This window comes from Anopheles darlingi, chromosome 2, assembly GCF_943734745.1.
Source record: "Anopheles darlingi chromosome 2, idAnoDarlMG_H_01, whole genome shotgun sequence".
NCBI classification, from domain to species: Eukaryota; Metazoa; Arthropoda; class Insecta; order Diptera; family Culicidae; genus Anopheles; species Anopheles darlingi.
Genome location: NC_064874.1, coordinates 12,018,002 through 12,036,646, shown reverse-complemented (window position 1 = coordinate 12,036,646; position 18,645 = coordinate 12,018,002). Strand labels below are relative to the sequence as shown.

The window sequence follows — 18,645 nt, the reverse complement described above, 5'->3', positions numbered from 1 at the left end:
TGCAGGATTTTGACTTATGATGAATTTGGGGCGGACCGTCCACTGTCTAGTGGATGTGGAAAATTGGAAATTTATTTGATTGCCCATGAGACGAGTCAGATTCACATTCACGATGCTACAGCAACACTGTAATTCGGAATTGGGACCAACAACCGTCCTCACGAATCCGCGCCACCTTCCGAGAGATGCAGTTACAGAATGTCCTATAAAATGTTGTCGTTTCTTCGCGATAAGAACACTTGACTCCTTCCAAATTGTAAAGCTCTTAACCTTGTCAAGGAAACAAACACTATAGTGGTGGTATACCCGGTACAGACACTACGAGCTGAGCACGAGTAAGTGGTGGGCTCAACAACGTTAATAAGATCATTTTTCAATCTTGGCTCAGCTGCAACAACCAAAAATCCACTTCACGAACCTCTCCTTAGGAAAGGGCCCGCAGGCTTAGAGCTTTCATTCGATTATGGGATTTAACGGAAACTTTTCGCTAACAGGCCCCCGGTACGCCCTGGAGTCAGTCGATTCGCGTCCGTCTGCCGAGTTCTTAGCCCCTGGAAAGGGACGCCAGTTGTGCTCGAAACAGGTTTCGAAACAGCACAGCACCGGCTACACCGAAAAACTCAATCCTCCTTGAGGCCGTTGGTGACCCGGTAAGCCCACGGTTGCACACACCGGGCTGTCACCGGCAGCAGTGTCTCGTCTCGAATGCCACGAATGGATCCTCTTCTCTCCCATCTATCCGGCTGCTAATGGAACCATGTTGGACACTTTGGGTTTTGAGAGGAGCAAATCAGAAAGAAGGGAACTCCTTCAACTAACTTACCTCCTCCTCCTTCTGGCGCAGTGCTCGTCTTAGCTCTCTTCGAAGTGCTGCGGTAGATTGCAACGGGCATACGAGGACGAGAACAAGTTTGGAAATGGTCGTAAGCGATCGTCAATACTTGGGCAAGTCCGGCAAAGGGGATTCAAGAAAGGAGAAACTCGTCGGTTGTGTTTATTCTTGTAAAGTGTCTGTTCAACTACTTGGCAGTTGGGAGTGAATCCTTGTAATCTGCTGCCTTTACAATTTCCAAAAGTTTAGTTTGTTGGTAGCTTTTCTACAGAAGACGATAGTTTGCTTTGAGATGATTATGTCATCCGTTTAAACCTTTTAAGGAAATTACGAGAAAGTTATACGAAAAGGTTCAATATAACGAACCGCAGAGCTGCAAGAGGTAAAAATGATGACCAATGTGCTTAATGTAATCAAATATGTTGAATAAAATCTTCTTTAAGGATGCTGGTATTTTTCCAGCTCATTTTTCTGATCTTTTTTGAGACGTCAGACGTGTCAGATTTTTTTTATAAATGTTGAATGTGTTGAAGTACACGAGTAGAGTCTAAAAAATTTGGCCGCAGTTGGAAGAGAATATATAAAAAAAAATCAATCAATCAATCAATCACGGAGAGGCATGCCGACAAAATGTCACCTTTAATGGTGTCCTTTGTTCGATGATTTGTTTTTTATAAATCTATATTTTTTGTTATATTATTCTTTTCCCGAGATTCTCTTAAAAGTTTCTATGTTATATTCTTTTTAGGATATATTAAAAATTGGATTCAAGCCATAACGTTTCACAAACTTGTTGCAAACTACTGAAATCGACTCTGCTATTTATTAATAATTAAGTATCTTTTCATCACCACAACTGCACACTCCATGTTTACCCGGCAAAGCACAGTACAGTCAGGTTTGCAGTTTTGTTGATTCTACCTTAATTAACCGTAGCTTTTGCTTAGCAACCAGCGCCGTGGTTGCTGCGTATTTGCTATGCTCCATCACTTAAGTCCGCCTTACAACACGTTACCAGGTCAACACCGGTGCTGCTGCTGCTGCTGCTGCTACTCCCGGAACCGTTGATTCATTTTGCCCATTTTCTTTCTTGCTTTTTGTGAAAAATCCCATTACGTTTCCGCTGGGTACGGTGGTGTGGATTTCAGGGGCGGTTTTTTTTTTATCGCGAAATTCTTATCCCCCTTCACCGGGTCTGCATCTGACATCGCACCGTAACGGGGTCTCTTTTCGTGGAAAACTGCTGCACGCTAATCGCTAAAATCCGTCATGTTTGACCGTCGTGTGGATGGCCGGGCGCCCGGGCAGTGAATGTGGGCGAAACCATAGCCCCAATCTCGTGCTCGCTCACCTTCAGCTCTGCATTGCAGTGCGAGAAGTTGTGCCGGACATCGAAAAATATGAATAATAAATTCAACGATATTTTTTTGTTGATGCCGTTGCCGTTTGTGTTGGTGCTGCTGGTGCCCGGTCTCGGTCACTAGCCATTGGTGGATGGCCAGCAGCAGCGCGTTGATGCGTGTGAATTCGCATTCGAATTTATGCTCCACCGGAAGCGTCCAGCAAGCCAGCCAACAAGCCAGCCAGCCAGCCAGCCGGTGCCACCGTTTGGCATTTTAAGTTGGTCAACCGAAAGCCGATCCCGCTGGACGGCGCTTCCAACACTCCCCAAAACCTCCTACCGCGTCATCGCGTCATCGCGTCACCGTGCAACGTAACGAACCCGGGAAGCACGGATTTTGCCTCGTTACTACAGCAGTTCCGGCGCTTTTCCGTTCCCTTACTCGCTCGCTCGGAAGCGAGGCTATGAAGAATTGTTTTTTGCGGTGTGTGTGTATCTTTTGCTTGTCAGCGCCGTTTCATCGTCGTCGCCTTCATGGCATCCTTGCGAGCGCGTAAAACCCCACGTTTCGTTTCGGCCAATGAAGCCACTCAGACGGAGGATCGTGTGATCCCTTCCACAGCGCATTGACGCATTGGTTTCATCAGGCGAGGCGCGCATCAAAGGCGCGTCAGAGCGCAACACGAGGCTGTCCCCTCTATCCGGAGAGGGATCCGGATTCGCTCTCCACTGCCCTGACCTGATCGTTAACAGCAGCAGTACCAGCCTTCGGTGTTTCCCGGGTGTCAAGCATTGACGCCCTGCATCGACTTGACCTCCGTAGCGAACGGGCGGCGTGATGACGCGACATTTTGCGACACATATGTGCAGCTGGTCAGTCTAGCCTTCTTGAAACCTCCGAGCTACGAAATCGAAGGACGCAAGAATCCGGCTGCGTCGCGGAGGATCCGGTCTGGGAAAATACGAACCTTCTCCGGTTCCGGTTCCAGTTCCGGAGCGACAGTTCGTCTGGGCTCTAGAGCTACGAACCAAGGTTTGAAGTTTCCGAACCGCAATTGAACGAAGCATAAAGGTGTGAAGTGTTGCGATGCGTCAAGCGTGACTTTGAGCGCGGTCTCCACGGAATGATTTGGATCTTTTGTGAAGCTTTAATCCAAATAATATTTCGCCCACCTTTATTCTTTCTAGTCAACGAATTGAAATAGTAAATAAATTTTGCTCCATATTCGAATGGAACGAACGTCCGTTAGTGACCCTTTCTGAACTGAAAACGGCCCCAACGGTCCGCAACTCTCACGCCGAATCATCCGTGAAAGCAGCTTCTAGAAAGTCACGCGGCGGCTTAATGAGTTCTTCCAGCGCAAGACCTACTTCCGAAAGAGAGTAATGAATAGCAAATGTAGCAGCCAAGCAGCGGAGAAGATTTAAACTCGAACCACATAATCCCTGGCCGGAGCCGGAAGACCGTACCGTGGTCCGTTTGTTCGGTGACCACGGTGCTTATCGGTCTGTAAGTCATCGGATCACGGTGGAGAAGGGGGAAAAAATGGGGCCACTGGCACGCCACGAGACGATATGGCAATAAAATGAAGCAGGACAGGAGACAGGCACCGTACCGGTATTATGCTGAGCGCGCGCAAAGATGGCACCGGGTTGGCCCAAACAGCTCAAAATGGCACTAGGAAACAATAAATTCTTCATTCATCCCAAACAACAACGGTCCAACGCAGCCGCGTCCCGTTTCGCCGGGCTCTTCAAGGCAGTAACTGCATTCACATCTGGTCCGGTAATACGGAAGAGGGTCGTTAGTGGTGCGAGAGAAGCCGACGAGACGCCGGAGGAGAACTATGTCTCAACTATGTTTGGCTTGTCCCTCGAACAAAAAAAAAAAGGCGTGTTAGTGGTTTCGAGGAAACTTCTTTTCTACGTTCGATGTCGTTGGAGAACCACCAACAACCATGGATTCCCATGGAGTGATGAGGTATCCAAGTCTTTTCCCCCCCTTCCTCGTGGCATTTGGCACACGGCCCTTGGCAGACCTAAGCATTGACATAACTCAGAGATTCTCGTAGAAGATGAAGCAGAAGACGAGGAGCCTCTGTCCTGGTCGGTCAATCAGACCTCCGGGCGACTTAACGGTTTCATTTTGAAACGATTTTATTACTGGCCCCCGGTACCGGTCACCGGCACCGGCATCGGTCACTGGGGTGTTGCCCTGGAAACGGTAGCCCTAATATTTGTGCCGACCAAGGAAGAGGTCCAGAGGAAGCGAGATGATTCCATTCCAATGCCACACTATCGACCCACCCCCTGGGGGAACCGGAACTGAGTGCGCCCCCCCCCCCTCACTCCGGAACTTTCCGCCATTTATGAGACAATATTATCTGCTTCACACGGAAGTCCCTCCCCACACGGTCCACTTCATCGTCAGCAATTCGTGTAGCGTTGTCCGTGACAACCGCCGGTATGGAATGGAATGGTGAGGAAGCGGCCGCAGTACATCTTAATTTCATTCCCGGAACCACTCCGGTGGCGCCGTCAGTCTCCTGCTCAATTGCCTCTCTAGCCCGGTAGTGGTTCGTGGGATTCGGATTTTCACCGAGAAACCGAGCACCGACCAGCAGCAGCTGGCCTACTTTGATGGCACTGGACACATCTTCATCTCGGCTGCGGGTTCGTCGACTCGAGAGTGCCCGGGAAGGTTCGGATACTTGGTATTGGAGCAGATATTTGCGGCCAGAAGTTAATTTGATAAAGAGAAACACCTTCTGCCTACCATTCGCAACGAGTGGATCGCCGGGAGAGTTTCATACTAGACCGAAGCAACCTCCATTTTGAGGCACTTTAGTTGAAAGAAGATGAAACCAATATGTTTAATCACAACGGAGGTAGGCAGAGTCTAGTGGGGCTAGCCATGACAACATGGACTATCTACTGACAAGATCGAGGAAATTAAATTAAATTTTATCGAACCATTTTGCTTCTGCCCTCTACTGCCTGGCACGTCCCGTGTTCCGTGAATGTATTCTCCGACCTCCGACTCATTTGCCGCTCAAATTGAAAAGATTTATTGCTTCCAACACGTCCGCAAACATATGAGTTCCGTTAGTGTAAGCCCCTCGGAAGTCCTACATATGCCAAACACACACACACACACACACATACACACACAATGCTGCACAATAGTATACTCTCTACATCGACGACTGTACCATCTGTGCGCCCGACATATAATACCTGGTGCTGTGTTCCGAATAATCCGAACTTTGATGGGTTTTTGGTTCCAATGTTTTGTTGTTTGGAATGAGAGAATACACACCGAGCGTTCACTCCGGGGCCAACCAATTGCTGTTTTCATCTGCCAAACACCATCTACCAGGCACCCCATCCTCACCGCCACCAGCATTACAGTTTATCAATGTAACAGCAAATTGGAGTTGAAATTTATGCCAATCGAACTCGAGCCAACTGGGGGTGGTAGGTGGTGAGACGGCGAGCTTGATTTATGGGCAGGATTTCACCTATCGGAATGTGCGGGGGAGGCGCGAGAAAATTCCGATGTGCCCGTGTGCAGTACTCACGACTAACGACGGGCACAAAATGGACACAAACCCCGGGTATGCAAAAGGCTCAGCCCACCGAGCTACCGGCAGCAACACGAATCGAATGATTCTGGAGGTTTGAAGTTGTTCCACTTCGTTACACCGTGCGCGGGTGGGCCAGGACTATCGATTCCCCGAACGAATATCGGACGAATGGTTCTGAAGGGGTTCCGACATTCCGAAATTGGTCCAATTCTCCTGGAGCAGGATTACTGTGAGGCAGATTAAGATTCCAATCGGGGTTTTGATTCGCCTCGGCAACATCCTGGAGCGGACGGTTCTACATCCGGAAACAGATAGTTTCCGTCCAGAAATAGTCAGTTAAATCGTTTCCTATAATCCACATCTCGACTACTTGGCAAATGTTTTTTATTTTTACATTATTAAATGCGGTTTAACAATCTTTAATCATGGTTCTTTAATCATGGTTCTTTAATTCACTTCGATACAAACAAGGCTTTTAGTAACCCGGAGATGCCCTGGTTTGAGCCACAATATGGAAGCTCTGTATAGCAGCAATACGTCAGGTGCAGTCATTATTGATGAGCAGAAATGAATCATCATCGAACCGTAATATCGTCCTCAGCTTCTATAGAAGTCTATTCCCTCAGGTCAATCGGAGACGAAACAAATACTTCCATTTGAGCTGATCTTTAATATTTAATTGAAAGTCCACACTCCTGGCCGCTCGTCCGTATGATCCTTTTACACAATTTAGCTTTCTGTTCGTCTCCAAAAACCATACATTGGTTGAGCATCGAAAGCGTTTCCAGTTTGTTCCAATCAATCTAGCATCATCATCATCGTCTTCGTCGTCGTCGCAGCACGAGGCAACGGTTTCGCTTTCATTTAGCGTCCCTTCCTCAGCCACCCGGGCAAACCGACGTACAATCAATTCAATCACGGTTCCGGATCATTCCGGCCTGACGCTGACCATGACACTCAAAAGAAGAGTGGAAGTGAAGGAGAAGGTGAACGCTGGCGAAGGCGCCAATGCTGCTGGTGGCGCTACTCCTGCTGCTGCTGCTGATGATGATGATGATGATGTTCAAATGATGTTTAAAAATAACGAAACTCCCGTTACTGCTGCTGTCCGCCATCCGTGGCCATGTGTCCACAGTGTCCCATTTGCTCGAGCTCACGAACTCGACACACGCATCACGCGCCTCGGTCGCTCCGGTTGATCTTACTTTCACCCTTAAAACTGGATTGAAAAGTATCTAGCATCGAATCGAGCGGATTATCTCTAGGTGATGCGTTAAATAGTGAAGAGCACCGTAGCAGCAGACCGTATTAGACAAGGGTTTCACGAAAAAAAAAACGATTCAATGATTATGTTGCCTTCCATTTACGCCTGACGATCCACACGGTTCGATAGATCCGCTTCAACGAATCTGTGTCAAAGGCCCCCCCCAAAAAAAAACCAGCGTCCATAAAAAACCAATTCATCATTATGTGCGTCATCTGTGCAGCGACCTTCTCTCGTCGCTCTCTGTCGCCGCCGCTTTCGGGGCCCTTGACTTTCGTTCGATGCGCCCGGCACTCGCATCAACCGGAATGCCGGATTCCGTGAGATGATTATTTGGGTTAGTGAACTTGGCGGGGAACCGAACTTGCATGCGCCCCGACGACGATGATGATGATGATGCTGCGCCGGTGAAAACGGCATTGCAGCAGCAATCGAAAGTGACTCACCGCACCTCAACAATTCCCCTCTCTCCCGCAAAAGCAGCTTCCCGGTTGACCTGGTTTGGCGGTCACGGAAACAGGATCCGTTTTCGTGAAAGAAAGTGAGCGCCAGTCACCGAAAGTTTTGCAGCCAGCAGCCAGCATCAGCAGTAAAAAACAGAAGGAATAACCTCCCTCTCTCTGTTTGAGCTTACGGATATCGGGACCGGGATGCGGATGTCTGGTCGGTTACGGTTGGCTTAACGGGAGGGTTCCTTCTTCAAGTGCATCGTCTGAAAGAGCTGAAAGAGAGGTTCCTTTTCGGGTTTTCGATGGCATTGCGGATCCTTTTGGACTGGTACCGGTCCAACAGGCGACCGGTCCACAACGTGGTATAGTGGTGATGGGGTTTGATAAGAAAACATAGCTTCCCGGGCGGATTTCGGATGCCTGACCCGATTCCCTCCATTCGCGCGACGGTCTCCCCGTCAATTAATCATCCGTACGAAGCGAAGAAAGCGTCGAAACCGTGGGCCGAGGGATCGTCGAGAAAAGGGAGATCTGTTCGGTCGGTCGGTGAACTTCGGCAAAATTGTGAAGGTCAGCCGGAACGACGAAGGGGATGGAAACGGGATGAGGACGACGGTCTGCAACGGTCAGCAAATAGTGCGCTTCGCCACAATTCACAGCAAATGAAGCGTTCTCCTCGGGTGCCAGCATCGGACCAGGAGCACCGACCGGACCGGAGCGGCATCTGCTACTGCCTTTTGTAGGCAGTAGGCGTTGAATGGCTCTGCAGAGCTGCTCCATTACTCAGGCGACGATGAAAAAGAGCAGGACCCAGGAAAGTGGGTAGCTGTTGCCCCAAAAATAACCAACTTACCTTTACTGTGCACATTTCACTCAATCTGCCTCTCGAAATCATCCTTTTCGGGAGCATGAGAAGGAGAGGGAGTAGTGGATGGTTTGAAAGTCCTCTGCAAACATTGCAAACAGGTAGAGAGGGTTTCCAGGGACCAAGCGGTGGAATGCCTTACCTTGGCAACCAGCATCATGGCCGTAAATCAAGGCCTACTCCTTGCGCAGGAGTTCCCGTCCCTTTTTGGCAAACAGAACCGTTCTTCAAACGTTGAAGTTGAATTTCGGTGAACCGACGCGTCGGTTGTGTGAGCAACTGTTTAACTTCTCCTGAAACCGCGCTAAGCACTTTAACTTTCCAAAAATACGAATCATCTGAACGACCGTTTTGTTTCGCATATTTTCATTTTAAAAACGTCTGCACCAACATCTGAACAACCTGGCTCGGAATGCTTCTTCAAATTGAGCGCCTCCTTTATCTTCAATCTACTTCGAAGCTTATTAATTACTTTATTCTTTAATTTCCGCATTTCCGAGCAATTTAAAGACTCAACCACAAAGTTCTCGTTTGTAGCACATTTTTCTCTCCCAGTTTCTCCGACACGCACACGCGGCTCGTTAGCAGCGCGCCAATCAGCCAACCATTCGCACTCCAAGCGGAAACCAGCAGGATGTTCCGGCCCACCTCCACCGTCCCGTCCCGTGCTGCAGCTCTAATGGTTCTCGTTTATCACCGAACCAACCATGTACACCGTCGTTAATCTCAATAAAACAGCACCATTCGCGACCGACATGGCTTTCCGATTTGGCGGCGTTGCCCGTTGTCGATACGATGGGCCTGAACCGTCCTAAAGGGCATCGAATGCCAGGTGCGTAAAGGGAGCGACAGTGACATCAAAGACGCATTTCCTGAGGGCTCAGCACGTTGTGTATCGGGGAGCCGGAAACCCACCGTAACCTCCGACCGCCTAGATGCTAATTTTATTTGATCCGCAAAACCTCTCGTCTCTGGCCACGGTTTGGCCACTGGAGCTGATGAAATTTAGCATTAAACCAAAGGGGATAAGACGTTTTAATCTGTAGCTTTATTGCCGCCCGATGTTGGCAGGCAGCGGATCAGGCCCGTGGCTTGAGGTGACGAAAGGTCACGTCACCTTTGTCATCTTAGGACGAAGGACAGGACATTCCTCGAAGAAGCAGGTCAGTGTTTTTATTTTTTTATTTTTGGTCCCTTGCGAGCTTCATCTTGAGCATCCTGCTTGGAATGCTAACCCTTCAGTGTATTGCCTCATTTTTCGCAAAAAAGCGATCCGTTTTTATCGAAAGATTTTCCAAAGATTGCTCCCGGAATCAACCAAACTTTTGCATTTATCTTCGCAGCGAAAAATGAGTAAAAATTCAAGCTTCACGGTTCACTAAAGGGATCATGACAATTACCTGACAAGCACACGCGGGAGTGGCATCCTCGAAGACACAAGCACACAGCCCCATCGGTGATTGGATCCATCCAACATGAAGTCGAACCTCCGACCGGGTCTCGGGCAAATATTGACTGAACGACATAATAGCTTCATCAACTCACCGGCGTATCGTACGCCACGACCGCTACCGAATCGCGTCTCCAGGCGGCTGATCTTATTAAACCTGGCCTCACCGAGCACTCGGCACGCGGCTCGTAGCAATTGGCAAACAGCACAAATCAATACTGAATCGAAAAGTTGCGACCGACAAGCGCGTTGCCGCCATCGTGTTCTACATCAACAGCATCGAGCACCAGATTGCGATTCATGGCACCATGGCGCGAGTGCCAACTACTATAGCTGAGCGATAGATGAGGTGCTTCGAAGAGAAGAAGGAGAAAAAAAACCTCCACGTCCACCAGTCAGCCAGCTGGTGCGAGAAGCAACCAGCCAACGGCAAATGGCAAAGTTTTCCGATTACGGAACTTGTTGCACACACACGCGCGCGGTGTTTGTGTGGAATGTGCAGTGGGAAAGCGGGAGGGAAATTGTCAAACACCAAGGATGAGCTCGCGTACGTGCCGCATGGATAACCGCTGAAAATTGAAAACGCGCGCGCATCGCGAGACCCCCAACCTGTTGAATCACGGTCGCGGTCGCGTTCCTAACCATCCGGGGGCAATTGCCGATGTCTGAGGGTAAATATGCTGGTTTACCCTAGCCCCTGGCACATTGGAATACAGAGCAATCAAATGCTTGTTACACGGTGCTTTGAGCTGTAACCGGGCAAAAACCGTCCCGTGGCAGTGGACCAGTTTGTTGACCAACTGTTCCGTTATTATGAGGTCGCGGTGCGTGCGTTCCGTCCACGGTTGTCTCATTAATCAACCGAACAACGAACGGCAACAACAACAACAACACTTAACGCTCCACTAGCCGGCGAAACCACTAGAATACATCATTCCGGTCCGGTCCGGTCTGCAGCAACATTCTACTTTATGTTCTGGTGGTCCAGAAAGATCCGAAAAAGTATATCTGGAGCGAAAGATAGAGGACTGGCGAGCTACAATGTCGCTGGCAGGAAGCTAATCCCTTGATAAACATTCTAGTTTCACCGGCACCTCGTCGTGGGGTTTTTTTTTCCTTCTCTCTGTTTGTATGGCGCATGACGCGAATGTATGTATCCCATTCCCTGGAAAGGACCTTCAGCATTAATCATTTCATTCCGTTTCGTGTTACTTCTCGGTACCATTATCTTCATCTATCATTGCAAATCCCTGACAATCGTTGTAGTAACCAGCTAGCTTTAAAAGCTCACTCGCGTGCGATAGTTTACTCGCTACATAGAGTAATTTAATTATCTAATGTTCTTGTTCTTCATGCTTTACAATTCACCTAATTATGCAAAAAGCATTGCCCGATGGGGGTGTAATTGAAATGAATGCACGACTATTCTGCAACAACTTCATCAAACTAAACCACTCCGCAGAAGAAACGCGGGAAAAAGGTATTTCTGCATAATTTTCGAAATGAATACTCGGCGGGAATGACGGCGAGGATCCCAGAGGCAAAGGAGTGGCAAATTGTATCTCTCATTCCACCCGGATACGGGAGCATAGCGAATATGCATAATTAAAATTTCTATCAAAACTTTACCACCGGCGTTCGGCGTTCTAGGGATTTTATTTTTTGTCTCTCGCCAGCGAAAGTTTTCGCATCATCACGAGAACGATCCGCGAATCATGAGCTACAGCCATCAGACAGCCACTGATAGTGGCGTGCGCCCAATGTGCAGCCAATGTGTTTACATTTAATTTCTTCCTTTCTTCTCTTTAAGTGAGTTTGCAGTTCGCTCGGTTCTGGTTGCGGATGATTGCAGTGCTTGGGAAGAAGAATCGTGGAAGCGAAAAGCGAATTTCTGCTCCGTTGGTCTTCCAGGTGGATAATAACTAGGATGATAAAATGTTGTTTGGTGTTTCGTCATCGGAGTGTATTGGCTGTAGCTTTTTAGACATGATATAGAGATGTAAGTCAGATGGGCGTTTAATTTACTTACTAATCTGGTGTTAGTATACTGATTGTCGGTGTTAACTCTTAGTAACTCTTGTAGCAATTTGAGTCTGTGCGTAGCTGGAAAGGAAAAAGGGGAGGAGGTGAATGATATTCCGCTAGAGTGCGCTGCGTTACCGTCCTCTGATGGCAAACACAAGAAACTCGATTTGAATTCGTCGTTTTTTATACGTTTTTTTTAATGCGCATGCGGGATTACGGAGCATTCACGTTTTTTTATCAAATCAATCACTTATAGAGCAGAGGGAGTATTCATTAACATTACAAACATAAAAGTGGAGAAGAGCAAAGTTTCTGTAAGGGTATTCCTAAAAATCAGGAAGGAGAATCCCCGGAGGATGGATTCAGAAATCGCCGTCCATCCCTTACGATTTGAATCATGGATTGGTGGTATTTTTAACCTTTTTTTACTATCAAATATATTTTATGCTATCAGGCGAAAACCTAAAGATCTGTCCATCACTAAATTTGATCAAGTTTATCATTCAAAATCGCACATTTGGTTTCTTAAGCGATCAACAGACTCCAAGCTCATTTCAAACACGTTTTTTTCATGCAAATGGACTGCGATAGGTATATTCCCCTATAGGAAGTTATCATTGTGATTTCAAAAAACAACACATTATAAAAAGTATCACCATGAAATGTACCTTTTTTTTGCAGCTATTATTTGTCACACTAATTCATGCAAACCTTGTCCCTGAGCAAAACAATGAGTGATTGCTTGTCGCAAGGAAATCACAATCATAACCATGAGATCACTTCCTCAACCGTTCGATCGTGATTTGAAGAAGAGAGTTCTTCTTTGTGATTTCTGCTTGCCTGCTTGCTTTCAATCGGAAGTATTTCCTTTTCCAAAACCACAAAGTGCGCAAAAAGCATTATCTACATTTGAATCTTCGATATTGTACCCTTCAATGCACAGACATCTGCATGCCGAAAGTTGTAATATTTAATAAGCAAAAATAGAAATTGAATTTCTCGCTAACATCACTAGCAAGCGTGACAAAACATCGGTTAGAAATCCAACAAACAGCTTCTCGTCACCGATCTTCTCACAGCAACTGATGGGTTAATATTAAGATCGCCACCGATCCACTGCGCTGCGTTATCCAATACCCTGCTCAAGATCACATTCGATCCGTCTATCCTTCACCGACTCCGCTGGTACCGGACATGGGTGCGAGGTTTCGTTCACCGCACCAACGGAATTCATAAGTATTTCGCGGTCCACTCGTCGGGGGCTCTCGTCCGCTGGCGCCATGTTTGGCGCACCTTTACGAGCTGAGCCCCTCGCACCATCCCGCGGGGCGTCAGTCGCGAGGCCTGCGAAACGTCACCGCAATGACAGCACCGGAGGTCACGTGTGTTACCGTGTGGCCTGCCTGGCTTTGCTCCCTGGCTAGCTGCTAGGCTGTCGATGTAAAATCGTTAAGATTCATTGCCTTTTACGGAAGTACGAATGAAAGTGAGTTTTTTTCCTGCTTCTTCGGTGCCCGCGTCCGCGCACCCACCCTTGCCTTGCACCCTTCGCCGCCACGACCTAAAACGAATCCGAATGGATGTGTCCGAGGTGATTATGCTTGCCTCCCTTTCCGACCCCTCCCCACTTATGTTGACTCTGTCGTGACACCCATCGTCGGTTGCTGCAGTGGTGGAGGTAAGTATCAGATACGACACCCCACTCGGCGAAGGATTGGCCATTTTTGGAATAAAATCACCCGTACCGCATGCCGAATTTTATTGCATTCCATTAGCCCGCAGCCGGAGGAAGGTTGCAATCGCTGGCTGGCTAGCCAGCTGTAAGAACAGGGCTTAGAACGAGCACTAAGCGCGCTTCTAGCTGCAGCAGAATGATGCTGGGAGTATTGAGCGCTCATTGAATGGTAGGATGTCCGCAAACAGAACTTCGTTACGATGCGCTGCTCGGTAGTAACAAGCGTGGAAACATCCGGAGTTCATCTCAACAAACAACGCCCGTTCCTCCTGCCTGGGGTCTCGCACGACCTCGACCGTTAATGCAGGTCTTTACTGTGAGTGTATCAGTGAGGAGAAGATGCAGAGGAGATCGGTCCGTACGTCCTTTCTGCGCAGACGCGCTCCCATGCGCATGGTCGGCGAAGGTTGATCGATGTGTTGAGCCTCAATTCAAGACGATCCGCTAAGCCACAACGGGATAATTATGCTCAAATCGTTGGTACAAAAAAAAATTCTTCAGATATTTAGATTTTATGCTGAATCAACAGCTATTTTCGGAGATACAATGTATAAGAATAAAACAATTTAAAAATATTACTATAGAAAAACCTAAAAAAATAAATTACAATTTCTAAGAACAATTTGTTCTTAGATCTTTCCTATTTGTAAGAACTAACAATTTTGTTTTAGAAATATACTATATGCTTGTTTGTATCTGGACTAGTATAATCTTTATACATTAAACGTATTCTATTGTAATCCAATGAAAGGTGTACTATTTGTATAAAATGTAAGGTTCAACATTTCACTTTTACTAGACTTGTTTGCTCCAATTGAATACTAATTATCTTTACTTCTCGTTGTCTCTGTTACTTTTCCAATTTTAACCTAATCCGCTGTGGCCAATACATCCACTGTGCGGCCGAAACATGTCGATCACCGGTACGACGGTACGACGGTGTGCGGTGTCCTGGTCCTGTTGATCGACCCCACAGCCCAGTCTACGTTCTCGATCCGATCGGTAAGCATGCAATTTTGAGCAGAATCTACGATTAGTTGCCCGACCGAGAAGCCGAGGATCTGTACGTGTGTTTGTGTATGTGTGTGTGTGCATTGCAGTGCGGATCCTTCAATGGACGAATAGGGATTCGAAAAAGTAACACTTCACTGATCCATCTCCCCAGTACTCAAAGGAGCGGTCCCGCATAGTGACAGATGGTGTGGTGGGCAGTGACAGGAGTGTATGGTACAGATCAAACACTTAACTCGACCCCGTTCCCCCCGCCTTCTGGTAATAGTTCGTTAATTGCCGTATGACGCAAGTGTTATGAAAGCATCCTACCATCGTGCCAAGGAACCCGAGTGGAACCCGGTTTCCAGTACACTGTTTAGTGCATGAAAAGTGGAAGCGTGAAATCGAGATTTCCCGTACCCGGTTTAGTGTTTGCAAAAAAATGTGTTGGTGGCCGAAACTGTGAATAGCCGGAACGGAAACAGCAACAAATCGACCGAACGAAATGATCGGTCATAAAGATCGGTGTGCGCCGGTAGGGTACTGGTGTGGGCACGCGCGCGCACACAAGAACATGCGTACACATCGTATTCATTTGTTTGTTTTTCCGTTCTGCCAACATCGAAGCCAGCCAGCCAGCCAGCCAACCAGCCAAGAGCGTGAGATGGAAAGCCGGGTTTGGCTCCGATCTGTCGAGGAAACCGCGCGTGCTCGCGTATCGTTCACGCAGAGAAATGAACGGGAAGGAATGCGTGTGCGAGGGACTAGACTAGTAGACGAGGCCGCAGTGCTGTTGCTGTTGCTGCTGCTGCTGCTGCTACCTCTACGGGCCAAGCGGGTTGGAAAAGGTTGGACCAATTTGGCACCCGAGAGTAGTAGTGCTTTAGCATTGACATATTTTCTACGCGGTGACAGCCGTACCTGGCAGCTGCTTTTTGGCCATCCTCCACGGAACCGTCACCGTTGAGCGATGATTATGAGCACCGCTGTAGAGCGTTATGATGGCGTGACTAGGGAGTAGCGAGCGTTTGCAACGGTTCATCTAGATGGCGTGGCGTTGATCTGTGCACCCAGGAAACAAGCGTGTGTGTGTGTGTGTGTTGCAGTTTATGTTCCATTTCTGGTGCAGGCACCTCGAATAGGGAACTAATTTGAAGTGAAAGATAGTCAAGCATTTTCATTTCTATTTGAAAATCTCGCTTTCATCAAAACGACGCGCGAGTATCGATCACTGTAGAGCATGTAAACATCGTGGACCTGATTACCACCGACTTCGGTCTTTGACTCCGCTGCATCTACAGTGCACCGTCGCTTGCAAGGTGACGACAGAACATGCATTCCACTTTGTAGCGTTGATCGTTCGAGGACAACGCACTCGTGACTCCCGAATTGTCTTGAGAACATCGCGTACGTGCGTGTGCGTGCGTGTATCTCCGTTCACACGCCATACAACGCAAGGGGTTTTTCTTTGAATCGCGTCAAAGCGTCATTCCGAGGGGAAACAAGTCGTAACGAAGCCATAGAAAGTAGACATTCATTCTAGAGAGAGAGAGAGAGAGGCTGTGCCGCCCCAAAACAATCACCAAAAATAGATCTGCCGCGCGCGCACCGCATGGCGCATCGCCATGCGCCACCACTTTCCCTTTCCGCTGGGACACACCATCTTTGGGTGTGCGAGTCACCTGTTTGGCGGGTTTTGGGCATTGTAGCGAGCGAGTGTGTGTTTCGAGAGCTTGAGAAAAATACTGTCACGTCACAGCTGTAAACAGCTGGGGCATGGGGAGTAAATTCGGCATGAGGGTTGATGATGCGTTTTGCTGATTCAGTGGAATGATAAATGCGTCACCCCGGTTTGCGCGTTTTGTGTTCGAGACGATTCAACATTCCAGGAGCTCGGGCCTTGTGCAAATCATCTGATTCTCCCTGGTTCGGTGTCCGTTCCGTCGTTGATACTTGTTGATTTTGGGGACGGACCTATTTTTAAACCCAAGATCCGCCTACCATAACAATGTGCAGTGAGGGGCAACTGGTTTAAAACGTCAACACGTGTTTGATCGTGTTAGAAGCATCAAGATAGAAGTGCCTTTCGTGCCATCTGCTGCCGGTGAAACTTTGATGTGATAGAAGTGATTGAAATTATGGCAAACGACGTGATCGACATTGAGGGAGCAACGACGTGATCGACGTAATAGCAGCAGCAGCAGCAGCAACCATCGAAAGATGCGATCGAAAGGAGTGCTCTAACGCAGAGCATCGGTACACCACGTTCGACACAGCACCGCACGTGAACGGTTATAAATTATATCCTCTCGGCATCGCGTGGACTTATATCGCGTTTTTGACCGTGAATGTGCGACCGTCGTAAACAGTTCGTTCGTTAAACGTCCTGCGTTTCATCGTGAGCACGAACAACGTGAGAAGCTAAATGACAAAGCAGAACATTTTAACGTAGAAGTGAAACTGATTTTTTGGCACAACATGCATTTGTTTACCTTTTTTTTGTGCTGCAAAACCATCAACTGTGATCATTTGTGTGTTTGTTGATCGTACCATTAAACCAGTTTGTGTTTTTCTTTTCCAACCCCGCAGTGTGATAAATCGTGTTTATTAATCTTGTTTCTTTCTTAGATCACTTTGTTTCGTATTAGTATTGCTCCTTGTTTTTTTGTTTCGTTATTCGTATGTATGTAACAAGTGTCAGTACACTCAGTATACTGTGAATAACTTTAGTGAAGTGAAAGAGACGTGAAGTTGTCTTATTTGCCAAAATACTCAGTGATACTCAATCTTGAACAGTGCACCAAATAGTGCGATCAGAATTGTTCGTGAGATAGAAATTCGTGACTTATAGAAATTCGACGCAAAGCATAAGTGAGAAAACCTTTGGAACGATCTCGAACACAACAGCCCTTAAACCAGCACAACAGACAAGCACTCACACCGAACAGACCCAAAGCGCTACAACAAAATGGATGTACAAGTACAGGTATTTTGCAAACAGCGGAACAGAAGACAACGATCTTCCGAAACCAAAACACTTCAACACGCCATACACGCCATGAATCATTGGTAACACAGCATAACACCACATTCATTCCACACGGGGTTCTGCTCCTCACCGTCTCTCACCGCGTCACCGTTTAACTTCAATAACCATACATCACACCTGGGCTATTTCTGGCAAAAAACTAAACAAACGATCTGGTCCGCAAAATACTAGAACCGCGGATTCGCGCATGCAAACCAACCCGATCGCTTAACGTTTAACGCTAAAAATAGTGCGCCGGCAGAAGCAGCAGCAGCAGCATCACCGCCACCACCAGACAACCAGATCGCGCCCGTAAAACATTGTTTGGCTACACCACGCGGTGCCCCGGTTCCCCCGGTGCGATGCATCAACCACCACCATACGCCACAATGAAAGCGCTGAGGGCGAAGAGATCAGATCAGATTAAGAGAGCTGATGAATGGGCCACGCTAGAGCGGAGGGCATCAGATGTTTATCGCACGGCCGCACCTACAACTCAATTTCATCTTGAGGAGAAACCATTTCCGGTGTTTCGCCTCCGAGGGACGATGGTTGATGTCTTCGAATTACGTAGTTGATGTGTGCAGGTTACATTTAAACAAGGGGTCTTTGAGTCGATACAGTCATCTGTACCACCGTCGGCTACTTGAAGAGGCGTTCCCAGGAATGTTTTATTTTCGCTTTAAATATTGATGATTCACATCCTGGCATCCGTGGCGTACAGTATGAATGTGTGCTTCGCTAATTGGTTTGTTGGGAAGCAAATGTCGAGGACAAAACGGTCACTTCTGACAGTGTTTGAGTGGCATCATCCTCTGATATCGTGCAGGTTTTAAGCGTTTTACTTCTCGAGGTTGATGATTTCGAGAACCAGCTGGTCGAGGAAGGATTTTTTTTAACATAATGATAGCTTGAACCTGTTCTTTTTAACAAATTGAAGATACTCTCATTATGAAAAAAAGAGTCTTGGCGTTCCATCTTAAGTGGAGCTGCAAAACCTACCTCAAGATTTGGAGGTACAGTTTTTGGAGCCTGTTCCAGTATGTGCTGTCACCGTGTTGAGGTCGCTTCCTAC

At 47.6% G+C, this 18,645-nt stretch overlaps 1 protein-coding gene across 1 annotated transcript in view; it reads left to right on the top strand.

Moving 5' to 3' along the window:
* The first annotated feature begins 17,331 nt into the window (after nucleotides 1-17,331).
* The window catches only part of LOC125948262 (filamin-A), a 46,139-nt gene continuing 44,825 nt past the window's right edge, over nucleotides 17,332-18,645 (top strand). Inside the window, exon 1 of the mRNA XM_049674159.1 lies at nucleotides 17,332-17,528. Within this exon, the coding sequence (XP_049530116.1) occupies nucleotides 17,511-17,528 (18 nt within the window). The 5' untranslated portion in view covers nucleotides 17,332-17,510. The remainder of the gene's footprint in view (nucleotides 17,529-18,645) is intronic.